Genomic DNA, 16,170 nt, shown 5'->3' with positions numbered 1-16,170 from the left:
AGAAATCTAAGGAGACGTGAATAACACGAGAGGTGATGTGAATCCTCCTCCTCTACTTCTTCTTCATTCTCCGATACCGCCGAAGAAGTAGACGGAACTACAACCGGATCTGAAGGTTTCGAACCACCCTTGGACTCATTCATCCAGTTGGTTAACATCTCTAACTGCTTGCGCAAAGGCGCCAGAGACGAATCAAAAACAGTTAACGTAGGCTTGGAAGAGCCTAAATGTTCAGCAGGAGGCGGAAAAACTACTTGTGCCTCGCTCGGAGCCGCCGAAATTCGAGGCGAAACAGGCGCATCAGGCGTAACAGACGAAAAAGCGCCTAAAGAAACACCCTTAGAACTGCTAGCTACAGCGCTAAAACCACAATCTCTACTAGTAGATGGAGCCGAAAAAGGCACAGATTGAGGCGACGAACGAGCCGCTAATGGCCGCGGCGCAACCCTACTCTCAGGCTCCTTATACCGCTTGACTGGAGGAGGCGAAGAATCGGTGCCTGAACGCCTCTTTAAGGGACGCGAAACGGGTCGAATCTCGCCAAGAGCGCCGCGCGACCGGAGACGAATCGCTTGAATCATTCGAAAGGCGTCTGACCGCCACACCTTTCCAACGCTTAACCGAGCCCTGTTGAGGCGCAACAGGCTCAACAAGAGAGGCGCCTGTCTGTGGGCAAATCCCGATCGACTCCCTTGGACTTCCGGTATGTCTTCTCCCCGGTGCGGGGGAGCTGGACAGTGACCTTTGTCTAGGAGACGTGTCAGGACAGACAGACGCACCCTCAACTACACTCTTACCTGAAGCCGCTTTCTCCAAAAACGTCTTAACTGAATTACCAAGTTGCAAAACCGTATTCGCTAGTACCGAAAATTTCTGATCTAACCTCGATTCCAGACTGGCAATGGTGTCGGAAGAAACTACACGGGAAGCCGGAGAAGCGGGATTAGTAGGAGGAATAGGAGGTGTAGTTAAAGGAGACATAACAATTTGAGGAGAAACAGAAGGAACAGAAGCATCGCAAGACGAAGCGGAGCTAAGTCTACTTTCCCTAAGCGCTGTTTTCTAATTCTGTCTTTAGCTAATTTCTCCGAGTATGAACTAAAAAACTTCCATTGAGAATCAGTCCAATCACTACACTCGTTACATGTTCGATCTGCTGAACAAACCTGTCCCCTACACTTAACACATTTAGTGTGAGAATCATATTCTAACTTGGATAATCTAGTTTTACATCCTGAGATGCAAAACCTAACTCCCGACGGACTAGAATCCGACATGGCAACGCCTAAATAAAAAGCAAAATAACAACAACGCCAAAAAAGAGTACTTCACCAATTCCGAAGATCAATTCCACAAGAAAAAAAGCGAAGCAAAGTCATCCAACCGCACCGACCACGATGTTCACCGGACGCCGGCAGGAAAAGAATTGGATTCACCTGGGCAGTTGTACCTGGTTCTCCCGCGAGTGGAGGGAGATGACGTCATCACCACCAGTGTTGGCGACGCCGACGCGCTAAATTTGAATTTAGTATCCTGCCGCTCGTGGAAATCACGGCTCTATAATTGTTCGGTAAGACACTACAATAAAACTTATATTTTAGTAATATTCAATCATTTACCTTAATTTTGCAACTAACTGGAAGTCTCTAGCACAATATTTCGATTTATGGTGAATTTATGAAAAACTTTTTCCTTACGTCCGCGCGGTAACTCTTCCAAAAAAAAATCATACATGCGATTGTGGTAATGTTTGCACCATTTTAAAGTTAGCCGTTATATAAAGTTTTATACATGGAAATGTGCGCAATTTCATGCACAATACAACTAAAAACAACCCATGGTTGTAGCTTTTATCAGTTTTGAGATATTTTCATATAAATAACGATAATTGCCAAAATTTCAACCTTCGGTCAACTTTGACTACCGAAATGGTCGAAAAACGCAATTGTAAGCTAAAACGCTTATATTCTAGTAATATTCAAGCATTTACCTTTATTTTGCAACAAATTGGAAGCTCTAGCACAATTTATTTCGATTTATGGCGAATTTATGAAAAAAATAACATTTTCTTTACGTCCGCGCGGTAACTCTTCCGAAAAAATCATACGTGCGATTGTGGTAATGTTTGCACCATTTTAAATTAGCCGTTACATAAAGTTTTATATATAAAAATGTGCGCAATTTCATGTAGAATACAACAACAAAAAATTGAAGGTTGTAGCTTTTCTCATTTTTGAAATATTTGCATATAAATCACGATAAATAGAAAAAAAACCACGTTCAGTAAATTTTGACTACCGAAATGGTCGAAAAACGCAATTGTAAGCTAAAACTCTTACAGTCCTAGTAATATTCAGTCATTTATCTTTATCTTGAAACAAATTCGAAGTCTCTAGCAAAATATTTAGATTTATGGTGAATTTTAAAAGAAATCTTTCCTTCCCTCCGCGCGCGGATTCTCCGCCACAAATCTCCGAAATGTGTACGTCCCATTCTCGGAATATTTGCTCCGTTTCATATTAGGCATTTCATAGAGTTTTATATATGAAAATGTGCACAATTTCATGTAGAATAAAACAAAAAATATTTGAAGGTTGTAGCTTTTCTTATTTTCAAAATAATTGCATATAAAAAATAATATAAAAAAATTCAACATTCGGTCAACTTTAACTCGTCAGATATGGTCGAAAACTGCAATTGTAAGCTAATACTCTTACAGTATAGTAATATTCAATCATTTGTCTTCATTTTGAAAGAAATTGGAAGTCTCTAGGACAATATTTAGATTTATGGTGAATTTTTGAAAAAAATATTTGTTTACGTCCGAGTTACGAATTCATGCATTATTTTGTGATAATATTTTCTCTGTGTTGCTTTTATCGTTTTACAATGTGTTATATACCAAAATGATCGCAATTTAGTGCACATTACAATGAAAAAAAAGTAACTTGTTACCTTTAACCGTTTTGCGCACAGCACGATTTGAATACAATTAAATATGAAATTTCGTTTTTGAGCTATCATATATAGCATTATTTATATATGATAATGATAATTTTTTCATTTCTGATGGTTGCATACTAAACTTCAGCCAATGACAAAAAAAGGAGCCAAAAATGAACTCTTAATCTTGAAAACTAAGCGCGCTGTGATTTTTTGAAAAAAAATATTTTTTCCACTTCCGCGCTCACTCCGAAACACCTCCGGCACATGGGAGACAATTTTTTTTTTTACCGCTTCGGCGTAAGAGGGTTAATATAATTTTGTTACTAAAAAACTGGGGGATTTGTATTATTTGAACTAAACATTTTCCTTGTTTCAGTATTTCTCCTTCCCCTTACCTTTCCCAACAATGTTTGTAATACCTATGAATATTTTCCATGTTTTTTTTTCCTTAATTTGATATAGATGAATAGAAGAAGCATATACTCAAGGAACATCATCACGATTTTCATTTTAAATACCTATTCTTCCCTAGCATATGTGGCTATTTACCATGCGTCTTAACCTGAGGTATTTAGGTCAATGTTTAGTTGAATGCTTACCTTCTGATCACCTTAAAAGTGTTATGCAGCAGTATCTGAGAACCACATGTTGCAAGCTTTTTAACAAGCTTCTTCACAAGTGTGATCCAAGGTATTTCCCCTCTCTAGAAGTAAAAGAATGAAAATGTCAGCAACAGCATATACAGAACAGCATTTATACAAGGAATAAATTTAAAATATAGTCAAAATGATTCAATTACAGGAAGTTTCTCAACACCAACAAGACGAAAAATGTTGTACAGGCATACTGATATCCCACCTTGTTTTGTCTGTCTGTTTCCTGCATCAAAATTCCCAATTCCTCCCTCGTCAGGGGGCTGGAAGTTAGCCGTTTTACCCAGTTCTCCATCTCAATGTTTCATAAGGTAATGAACAAAACTCAACCAGTCACAAATGACACTGGAAAGATTAGAGGGCAAATCTTACTACATACAGTAATAACAAAAACAAAATTAATACATAAGACAACAAAACAATACTATGGCAAAAAAAAAATAATAATAATAATATATATATAATAATCTGCCATGATTTACAAAGGAAGGTTTATTACTCTTACACACAAATAAACGCTGCTCTAAAGTACTAACCGCAGAGTAGATGAACTAAAATCATAGCCCAGGCATTCTGGTTTAATAGGAAAAGCAAATCACATTTACAATTTTACAACAGAAAATTCTGATGTGATGAAACAAAAATGAAAGACAATGTCAATGAGGTACACCTGTTGACTGAAGAATCCTCTCTGACATTAAATGCTACAGACTCATTAGAAAACTACTATGAAGCAAGTCATTTAGGTACATAGTACTTTAATAACTGTACTACAAGTAATACTATATATATCAGGAAACAGTAATTTTTAAAGTCTATATTGTAGTACAAAAAGTTTACATTAGCAACATTCACTTCATAGCTATTGTACTACAGTGCTGATGTAACAACCTTGGAATGATATTCCTAACCAATCATGGAGAACTTTATATTTCTAACATGTCCACCAGCACAATTTTCAAATCAACATAACTTTAACTCAAACTATATGTATGAGGATAATCGCAAGTACTTGCATGACTAAGGACAAGCACTACTCGGCTCCTCATTTAATCTGTGTCGGACCGAGGAATCTTCTCTACTTCTTTCTGAGATAATTCGATAACCGACACACTTACACTGTAGCTTCAATCTTACACTAGTATAGGCCTATTTCAATGAATTTTAAAATAAACATAAAACCCACACACATGTGTAAAGCAGAATAAAAATAAGGGCATAAAAAGGCTTAAAGCCTAATAAAATTTTAAATTAAGTGAAATATGTATATGTATAAGTATAAATTAGAATTAAATAGGAAACTCCACTGCTGATATGAAGGGAACCTAAACCTGCTGTTAGTGATCAATACACAAATGATTAAAGAATTAATATCTACCAATGTGAATTAGCATTCACATGAGCAACTGCACGGCAGGAAACACATTTCGGAATACAGGCAGTCCCTGGGTTACGATGGGTTCGCCTTATGACGATCCGAGGTTAAGGCGCTTTTCAATTATATTCATCAGAAATTATTTCCAGGGTTACGACGCCTACAACGCTGATCTGGCACAAGAAATATGACACCAAAAATGCAAAATAATCAATATTTGAAGATTTTATTGATGACAAATGCAATAAGAATGCAGCTTACATAGTTTTGAATGTACCCAAAGCATTAAAAGTAAGGTTTTCTTAGGATTTTTGATGATGTTCCGGCTTACGACAATTTTTGGGTTACAACGCGTCTCAAGAACGGAAACCCCCGTCGTAACCCGGGACTGCCTGTATATACTGCGACACTTACTGTGTAGACAATTTTGTAAACTTATAATTAAACCAATGTTCCCATTTCACCCAATGGTGAGCATCACCAAAAACTTACCCAGGTATTTTTTCTTGCCTAAGGTAATGAATAATAATTAACACTAGCTCCTCCTTTAATTTGTGTTGGAGCAAGTAATCACGTCAGTTTCTTAACATGAGGCCCTCCAAACAAACACTCACACAATGTAACAAATATGCTGCAACTTTCCCCTCAAAATAGCAAAAGCCTATTTCTTTGTATCTATAAAGAATATATGTTCAGGTATATACATTACATTGAGTGCTTATGGGTAATGATGATGCCTAGACTACAATAATCTATGATTGCCTAGTCCTAATCTTACAAAAAACACATTAACGATATCCCGTAAGATGATAACTACAGTATACTAGGCTATAAAAATCTAGAAAAATTACAATAAATGTATTCTTCTTCATCCCCAGCTGTATATAAAGCTTAAGTATAAATTGTCAACTTCAATGGAGTGTTCCTAGATTATCCACATATTCTTCCATTTACTCAGCATACATTAGAACACATAAAGCTATGTGGATTTCTTCTTAAAATTCCACTGACAATCTAGAAAACCTTAAAAAAAAAAATCTAGGAAATCTTTGATCAAAGTGCACTAGATAATAGCAGTAGCACAGTTAAGTAAGTTTGTGTTGTTTTGTAATTCTAAAGTTTGAGAAAGTAGTACATTTTTTGTGGCAACACAGCATTCAAGTTTCACTTGCAAATCATTTGACCATCAAAAACATTAGGGATTTTTCAAAGATTTTATGGATATCTACAGAAGAAAATATACAATTGAGCATTCAAAGGTACTGGCATGTAGGGTATTCAAACTGGGTGTTCAGTAGATGGTAATGTGATGTTAGTTCCTCACCATCATCAAACTCAGTGACAGAAACAATCAAATGATGGTAAATTTGGGATTTTTTCCAATAGGAAATTTAGGAAGTAAGTGAATTACGCATATTAATTATTATTCATTATCTTAAAACCAATATGAATGAGACTAGCCTAGGCTAGGCCTCATCTGAACAAACTAGCTTGTCAGCTCAGCTGGACAAAGTAGCTTAAGTCAGAGGATAATCGCAAGTACATACTTTTATGTCTCAGTCAAGAACTTCTCAGCTCCACTTTTAATTTGTGTCGGACTGAATAATAACCTCCGTATCTTAACACGAGGCAATCCAAACACTGACACAATGTATAACAAATATAATGCAAGAGGATCTCTTCTTAAAATTTCACTGAATCTAGAAAACCTTAAAACAGACAAAACTTTGGGAAACCTTTGATCAACCAGATAATAGCAGTTGCTTGATTAAGCTTGAGTTTTTTGTAATTCTAACAGTTTATGAGAAAATAGTAAATTTTTGTGGCAACAAAGCATTCAAGTTTCACTTGCCGATCAATTTTGTTTATATTAAGTGTTATGGATTTTTCAAAGGTTTTATGGATATTAACAGAGAATACAAGTGGACTGACGTGTAGACTGTACATATCGACTGTTCAGTAGCTGGTAATGCATTTTTATTTCCTCACCATCATCAAAACTCAGTATCAGAAACAATCAAATGATGGTAATTTTGCAATTTTTCCCTTAGGAAATCACTATTATTGCTAATAATATATACTCAGAACCCTAAAACCAATACAAATAAGACTAGCCTAGGATAGGCCTCTGCTGGACAAACCAGCTTATGTCAGAAGATAAACACGAGTACTTGCATGTCTCAGGCAAGCACTACCCAGCTCCTCCTTTTTTAATTTGTGTCAGACAGAGTAATCATCTCCGTTTTTTAACATGAGTTGATCCAAACACTGACACAATGTACCAAATATGCTGCAACTTAACTTTGAAAACCGCAAAAGCTAATTTCTTTGTATACATCAAGCAAATAAGTTTCAGATAGTAGTATATTATGTAGTATATTACAGTGCCTAATAGTAATGATGATGCCTAGGCTACCCTAATCTATGAAGGACTATAGTCAAACCAAAATGACTACAAACACATACGTACATTTTCAATGCTGTTGCTTTTTCCAGACTGACTCATAAACAATTGAATAAAACTCTGAAAAACATAAGCGAAACAAAAAAACAGACAAATAATCTTCCCTACTTTGGGCATACGGAAAATGTTCTATAAAGCGAGGTGTTACCAAAATTATGGAAAAAATGTTGATGGATAATACATGTGATGCAACAAAATGGTTTATGTAATAGGAATGTTGCAGAAAGGTAAACTTCCTAAGGAGGCCAACAAAATTGGGTTGAAAGAAGAAAGGAAAATTGTCACAGAAAATACATTTAAGTTTTTAGATGAGAGTATAAGTTTGCTGGAAAAAAAATAAATAACTAAATAAAACCTAAATTTGAGAATCACACAGAACTATTGTCCTATAAACAGATGTAAATTACAAATGTAGCCAAGAGTTTATAGTACATACATACATACATACATACATACATATATACATACATACATAGATTATATATATATATATATATATATATATATATATATATATATATATATATATATATATATATATATAATATATATAATAGCCAAACAATAAAACAGGCCATACAGACTGGTCAGTCAATTAACAAACCATTACAGTACCTAAAAACCAATCTGAATGAGACTGGCCTAGGCTACGCCTTTGTTGGGCAAACTAAGGATAATCACAAGTACATACTTGCATTACTCGGGCAAGCACTACTCTGCTTCTCCTTTAATTTGTGTCAGACTGAGTAACCACCTCTTGTTTCTTAACATAAGGCAATCCAAACACTGACATAATGTAAAAAATACACTGCAACTTTACCTTGAAAATAGCAGAAGACTATACCTTTGAATTGGTAAAGAAAATAAGTTTCTTTAAGGTTAATGATGAAGCCTATGCAACCCTAATCTGTGATGGCCTAAACATAATTTTACAAGAAGCACAACTAATATTGTAAGATGATATTTAATATATACCAGAGAAGTTCTGAGAATCTACTCTTAAAATTTCATGGACAACTTAGAAAACCTTAAACCAGACAAAAATCTAGAAAACCTTTGAACAAAGTCAACTAGATAATAGCAGTAACTCAGTTAAGTAAGTTTGAGTTGATTTGCAATTTTATACAGTTTAATGAGAAAATAGTTTTTTTTTTTTTTGGCAACAAAGCACTCAAGTTTCACTGGCAAATCAATTCTGTTCCCATTAAAAGCATTGGGGATTTCTCAAAGATTTTATGGATATTTACAGAGGATACAAGTGGGCATTCAGAGGGATTGGCACGTAGGCTATACACATATCAAATGTTCAGTAGCAGGTAATGTAATTTTAATTCCTCGCTATCATCTAACTCAGTAAAAGAAACAATCAAATGAAGGTAATTTTCCAATTTTTTCCATAGGAAATTTAGGATGCATGAATTATATTATGTAACATTATTATTATTCAGTACCTTAAAATCAATATGAATGAGATTAGCTTAGGCTAGGCCTCAGTTGGACAAACTCTGCTTATGTCAGAGGATAATTGCAAGTGCTTGCATGTCTAAGGCAAGCACTACTCAGCTCCTCCTTTGATTTGTGTTCGACTGACTTATCACCTCAGTTTCTTAACACGAGACAATCAATGCATCAACACAATGTAACAAATACTATGCTGCAACTTTACCTTAAAAATAGCAAATGGTGATTTCTCTGTAAATATGTCAAGAAAATAAGTTTCACGTACATACTATGTACATCACAGTGCCTAAGGGTAATGATGATGCCTAAGCTACCCTAATCTATGATGGCATATAGTAGACAAAACAAAATAGCTACAACCAATGTAAATTTTCAACCACTTTTACCAGATTTGATTCATAAACCCTAAAAGAAAAAAAAAACACTATTCTCTACTTTGGGGTTACTGAAAATTTTGTTCTATAAGGCAAGAGTTGGCAAAATTTTGGAAGACAATTGTGATGCCAAGAAATGGTATACGAACTAATATGAATGTTGCAAATAGGTAAGGCTTCCTGAAGGAGGCCAACAAAATTGGGATGAAAGGAGAGGAAAGAAAAAATGTCACAAATAGGTATATATGTGTTAACATAAGGGAAACACTTTTACTTCATAGGGCAGAAAAAAAAAAAAAAAAAAAAAAAAAAAAAGTCAGTTTGACAACTACAAAGAACTACTGTTCTATAAATAGGTGTAGACTATAAATGTACCTACCATAAGAGTTTATGCACTAATTATATACCTATATAAAAAAACCACCAACAAAAAAGGCCATACAGTCGATTAACAAACCGTTATAGTACCCAAAATTAGTTTGAATGAGAATAGTCTAGGGTAGGTCTCAGCTGAACAAACTAGCTTATGTGAGAGGATAATCGCAAGTAGTACTTGCATGTCTAAAGTAAGCACTAGTCGGCTCCTCCTTTACTTTGTGTCGGACCGAGTAATCACCTCAGTTTCTTAACATGAGGTGATCTGAACACTGACACAATGAAACAAATATGCTGCAACTTTACTTTAAAAACAGCAAAAGCTTATTTCTCAGTATATATGTTAAGCAAATAAGTCTCAGGTATTTACATCACAGTGTCTAAGGTAATGATGATGCCTAGGCTACCCTAATCTAAGAGGGTCTATAGTCAAACCAAATTGACCAAGAATATGTAGTACGCTTTCGACGTTGCTGCTTTTCCCATATTTGTTGATAAACCTTCGAATAAAAAACCAAAGAGAATAAGCTAAGAAAAAAAATCTCATTGACAAATAAGCTTCCCTACTTTGGGCTAGTAAGGCTGGCTGAAAATGTTGCTTGATAAGGTAAGGAATTGGCAAAACTGTGGAAAAAAATGTTGATGGATAACAAATGTGATAGCAATAAATGGTCTACTAATATGAATGTTGTGGATAGGCAAGGCTTCCAGGCTTCCTGAAGGAGGCAACAAAATTGGGATGAAAGGAGAGAAAAGAAAAAATTTCACAAAAAAGTAATTTTGTCGAAAAATTATTTTTTCCTATATACAAACCTAGGTTGTCTAACAAAAGGATATCCGCGGGAACGCGCCGCCGCTACCGCATACAAAGAGTTCAAACTTGAATCGCTGTACCTGGGTCTGGGGTAACTGCGCGGGGTGAGCCCGGGCCAGCTTGGGTAGGTCATTGTGATACCATTCTTTGAGCCGTTAGAATACTTAGTCTAAACAGACACACTCTTCAAAAGGGGGGGCCATAACTCAATGAGGGGTGGATGAGGAGGGCCATTAATCTGTTAGACAACCTAGGTTTGTATATAGGAAAAAATAATTTTTCGACAAAATTACTTTTGTTCCGACTAAGTACAAACCGTCGGTTGTCTAACAAAAGGAGACTCGAACTGAGGATGGGAAGGTGAGTGACCTGAATGTACCCTTTGAAGAGCCGCCAATAACTTCACACGACCTGATGTTAACCCAGACCCCCTACTCCTCATGACACTTTACACGGTAAGGATTCAATAGGGGAGAACCCAAGGGGCTCCGGCTGTTGTCCTAACCTATGGTACTAATACTCACTCAGAGAGCTGTTCCTGAAGGATTCTTAGCCATCATTCTACTCTCCAGGTAAGTCAGTAGTGGCCAAGTCGTGTCATGGACAGTACAGTCATACGTAGGATATTACCAGGAAAACTCACTCATACCCCTTCCATTCGGCCAGACTTAGGCGGGAATTGCTGGGAGTGTGTGTGTGTGTATTTCCAAATTGAGGTACGCAGTGCGGGTGACCAACGCCTAGAGGATCTCTTGGGCTGCGACAATGGGGCCCAGAGAGAACACTTCTAGAGATTTGAACGTAACTTCTCGTAGGTAGAAGGAGGTGAAGGTGGTTTGACTCTTCCAGGTGCCTGCTCTCAATACCTGACCCACTGAGAGGTTCTTCCTGAAGAGCATAGAGGAGCCTATGCCCCTAACTTCGTGAGCCCTCACCTTTGGCATTGGTACTTCCTTGTTTTCGTAGGCCCTTCTTATAACCTGTCTGATCCAGAAGGAGATGGTATTCTTAGCCACCTCTTTCGGATGCTTGCCCATGGCCACGAACAGCCGTTTGATAGCCGGTCTGAACTGTCTCGTCCTCTTGAGGTAGGCTTTCATGGCTCTGACCGGGCATAGAATCAGTTCCTCTTTGTCAAAGCCGGTAAAATCCCCCAAGGAAGGAATGGTAAAAGAGGAAAACATCTCCTCTGGCTTGTATGGGTCTTGAGTCTTGGCTACAAAGCCAGGGACAAACGAGAACCCCATCTCCCTCCAACGCCTGGTGTGTGACACTTCATAGGACAGCGCGTGTAGTTCGCTGACCCTCTTCGAAGATGCCAGGGCTAAGAGGAAAAGGGTCTTCAAGGTGAGGTTCTTCAAGGAAGCTGAATGTAAGGGCTCATAGGGAGGACCTCTCAAGGATTCCAGGACCAAGGCTACATCCCAGTGGGGAGTCCGTAGCTCTCTCGGGGACAGGTCTTCCTAAAGTGCTTGAAGAGCAACAAAATTTCTGGAGATGCAGCGAGGTCCATGCCTTTCAACGCGAATACTTGATTTAAAGCCGCTCTATAACCCTCCACTGCCGATATGGATAGTCGTTTATCCTTCCTGAGGTGGTGGAAAAACTCGCTAGTTGAGGGATGGTGGCCTCGTCTGGGGCAATGCCTTTATCTTGACACCAATCTTGAAACCGTCGCCACTTTCCCTGGTACAATCTGCCTGAGGAAGGTTTCACAGGATTGGCCATGGCCTCAGCTAACTGCCTGGAAAAACCTCTATCGCGGAGGATTTTGATGACAGTCTGAACCCGTGTAAGCGGAGGGCCGACGGATTTGGGTGTAGGCATCCGGGTTGTTGGGTTGGGCGAGGAGATCATCGTCTGGTAGGCTTAACGGGAGGTCTCTAACTGAAGATCCAGCACTTCTGGGAACCAGGGGGCTTCCGGCCACCAAGGAGCTACTAAGGTTACTCGCAGGTTCTGCGAGTAGCGAATCTTCTGAAGGATCTTCTGGAGGAGGGGGAAAGGCGGAAAGGCGTAAGCGTCCAGGTTCTTCCAATCTTGCAGGAGGGCATCCTCCCCCGCTGCCTGCGGGTCTGGGAGTGGGGAGAAGAACACTGGCAGTTTCCTGTTCCAAGCGGTGGCAAAGAGGTCTATCGACGGAGAGCCCCACTTCTTTATCAGGCCCATCTGCTACTTCTTGATGGAGGGACCACTCGTGTTGATTATCTGTCCCCTCCTGCTCAGATGGTCCGCCCAAACATTTTTCTTGCCTGGAATATATCTTGCCTTGAGGGTGATGTCCATTTCCTCTGCTAACTCCTGGATTTGTACTGCCAGGCGACAGAGATCCAGTGAGACTGTGCCCCCCTGTTTGTTTAGATATGCACCACCGTGGAGTTGTCTGACATTAGGCCCACCGTTTTCCCTTGGAGTTGAGACAGGAAGTGCTGAAGGGAGAGGAAGACTGCCTTCAATTCCAAGACATTGATGTGAGCTGCTTTCTCTTCTTCCGACCACAGGCCGCTCACTTCTTCCTCCGTCAGGTGCGCCCCCCACCCTTCTTTTGATGCATCCGTGAAGAGAAGAATCTCTGGGGTTCTCGGACTGAGAGAGATGCCCCCTTGGAGGTGGGAAGGCACCATCCACCACTCCAGGGACTTCCTACTTCTTGGGAGAGAAGAATTTTGCTGTTGGGGTCCCCTTCCTGAGGAGACCATTGTTTCTTGAACAGCCACTGAAGCGGCCTCATACGCCTTCTGCTGTGAGGCACTAGTCTCTCTATTGAGGCCATGTGTCCTAAGATGGACTGGCAGAGTTTTGCCGTGGGAGGGCTGGGCCCCAAAGCTCTCCGCACTTGAGATACTAGGCCGGAGACCCTGTTCTCGAGGGGAAGGCCTTCATGAGGGATGAATCTAGTGTCATTCCGAGGTACACCATCCTTTGTCTGGGAGTGAAATCCGACTTGTCGACATTCACCACCACTCCCAGTTCCTGAACGAATGACAAAACTAGCTGAAGGTGCTCCGCACACTGCGCAGCCGTCTTCGGTCTAAGATGAGCCAATCGTCCAGGTAGCGGAGGAGACGGATGCCTCTTGGCGTGTGCCCAAACTGACACTATCTTGAAGACCCTGGTGAACACCTGTGGGGCTGTGGCGAGGCCGAAGCACAGGCAGGTGAACTGCAGAGTCTTTCCCTTGCTGACAATCCTGAGGAATTTTCTGGAGGAGGGGTGCACAGGGACTTGGAAGTAGGCATCTTGAAGGTCTATTGAGGCCATGAAGTCTCCCTCCCTGACACAAGCTCGAACGGAGTCTGCCGTTTCCATCCGAAACTTTGTCAGAGAAAGGAACTTGTTGAGGGGTGAAAGGTCTATGACCGGCCTCCAACCCCCTGTTGCCTTTTCTACCAGGAAGAGTCTGGAGTAGAACCCTGGACCTGGATCCTGAACCTCTTCCAACGCCCCTTTCTGAAGTAGCTTGGATATTTCCTCCTCCAGGGCCCGTCCGCGGTCCGAGTCCGGTCGATAGGAAGGGACTTGGATGGGGGTAGGGGATAGAGTGGGTGTAGACTGGAAGGAAGACGGTAGCCTGACTTGATAACCTGCAGGGTCCAATCTTCCGCTCCTGCTTGCTGCCACACTTGCCAATTGGCAGCCAAGCAACCCCCTACCTTCCGCTGACGGGCAGGATCTGGCCTAGAATTTCTTTGCGGGGACCTCCCTCCCTTCTGTTGCCCTTCTGCTTCCGCTCCTTTGATGGAAAGGGACGAGTCTTCTCCCTATGGAACTTGTCCTTCGACACAGAGTAAGGTTTCTTCTCCTCTCGCCTACGCACGGGAAAAGCCGGTCTCTGCGCTTCTCTTACCTGTTGGCTAATCTGTGGTGCTGGCCGTGGTCTATGGCCCGGGGTGCGGAATTGGAGAGAGCCCTAGATTGGAGAGATCGCTCCTTCTTCTCCGCTGCCTTGCGAACTTCTTCCGCAGGAATAAGTTCTTTCTGGAACAGCGGGTTTTTCCGTAAGTCCGGGAGGAGGTCTCTCACCACTGGCGATTTGCCTCCTTGAAGGCATTCTCTCTCCTCTTCACCTCCATATTAGCCCACAGGACCGCTAAGTTGTCTGCTTGGTGCGAGAGTGTCTTGATCCCACACTGCATGAACGAAGACAAGTTCTGCTGCTGCTGAGGCTGGAGCTCGGGTAAGAAAAACTGCGGAAGTGCTGCCAGTAGACGTTCCATCCACGAATTCGTAGCGAGGGCCAGAGCTAGAGCGCGAATGAGTCCTTCGGTTTCTGAGGGAGAGAGCAAGAGGTGCTTTTTCTGAAGGGCGTCCAGACTGACATCTAAGAGATCTGCAAGGTCCCTGGGAATATGCAGACTCCCTTAGTTTGTCACCTGTTGGCCTATAATACCTGCTGGCCCCCTGAGCAGGGATAGGAAGCCACCCCCTGTTTCTCAGATACCCTAGTTGGTGAAGTCGTGGCTTCTCGGGACGCTCTAGCCATGGCTACCTGCCTAACCTTGGTTGCTCCAGGGGAGGCTGACCGAGGGGGGCTGTGAATTCTTCAGGTTGAGCACCTTATGCACCTCTGACTGAAACTCCTGGTTCAGTTCCTCAGTTTTCTGTTAGGCCATTGGCGCTTCTAATCAACGACAGAATCTGGTTGAATGATAAGGGCTCGGGCTCCGCAGGTGAGCTAGTCTGACTGCCGTCCGAATCGGGGTCAGAATCGGGCTCCCCCTCGGAGCATGAATCGGGCTTGGAATCAGAGTCAGAACTGTCACCCAAATCTGGAAACAGTTCCTCTGACTTCTTTTCCAAAAGGAACTTCTTCCTGGCTTCTTCCATCCTACGGGCAGACTCCTCTAGACTGGTGTTCTTCTTCTCCACTTGCTGGGAAACCTCCTTTTTGGAGCTTAAGTAGTCCTCCACCGCCTGTTTGACCAGGTTCGCAATGTCCAGTGCGGAGTGAGGACCTGGGCCCCCACTGTACCTAGGCTAACTGATGGAGGTGGTGCGGAGGTACTAGGCTCATGCCTAGGCTTAGCTTTTTTTCTGGGCATCAACGCTGGCACTGGTCTCTCAGCGCGACCTAGGCCTTGCGGCATCGAAAGGTCGCCATTGATGCTCCTCCTCCGAGCGTTGTGGCTGGCTGGCTTCTTGCGTCGGGTTGCCGCAACTTCTGGAGGGGAGGGGGCCTCCGGCTCCTGCGAGTTGGGTCCCGTTCCGGGCTCCTTAGCACTGTCCTCAGGATGGGAGGGTGAGGCATCAGGTCCGTCACCGGATCCCTCCTGGGGCTGGACTGATTGTGCCCGAGAGGAACAGGGGGTTACCTTGGCACCCGGCTGTGTCTCGGTACTGCTATGGTCATACTAGATAGTTCGGCCTTAGGCTAGGCGGGAACAAGCTCTCGGTTGCAGACCCCTTCTTGTTACGCTTCGAGGCAGAACATGGATCCCAGCCCCCTAGGGTAGCTTCTTTCCTCTTACCTGCTTTCCTAGCCCCCGACGACGAAGGTTTCTTTAGCCTAAGTTTCTTGGGAAGGACACTAGGCTCACTAACTAGGTCCCCGTTAATAAGGAGGAAGGATTACTAGGCCTAGTAATCTCCAATTGGGCACTATCCCCTCACACAACGTCCTTAGGCCCCACAGTAGTCGGCCTAGGCCTAGGCTTATCGGCATCAACATTAGCGTCACTGAAAACACTCTCATGCGCCTCATAATAGAG

At 41.5% G+C, this 16,170-nt stretch overlaps 1 protein-coding gene across 2 annotated transcripts in view; it reads right to left on the bottom strand.

Moving 5' to 3' along the window:
- The window catches only part of LOC135225648 (uncharacterized), a 112,854-nt gene that overhangs the window by 37,778 nt on the left and 58,906 nt on the right, over positions 1–16,170 (bottom strand). For both annotated transcript variants that reach the window (XM_064264976.1, XM_064264974.1), the window contains exons 2-3: positions 3,805–3,944; positions 3,546–3,649 (exon numbers count right to left, since the gene is read on the bottom strand). In XM_064264976.1, the coding sequence (XP_064121046.1) occupies positions 3,546–3,649; positions 3,805–3,894 (194 nt within the window). In that variant the 5' untranslated portion in view covers positions 3,895–3,944. The remainder of the gene's footprint in view (positions 1–3,545; positions 3,650–3,804; positions 3,945–16,170) is intronic.

The sequence above is a fragment of the Macrobrachium nipponense genome, chromosome 13 (genome assembly GCF_015104395.2).
Source record: "Macrobrachium nipponense isolate FS-2020 chromosome 13, ASM1510439v2, whole genome shotgun sequence".
Lineage (NCBI taxonomy): Eukaryota > Metazoa > Arthropoda > Malacostraca > Decapoda > Palaemonidae > Macrobrachium > Macrobrachium nipponense.
Note: the sequence above shows the minus strand (reverse complement) of the source record. Positions and strands in the feature narration are given on the sequence as shown.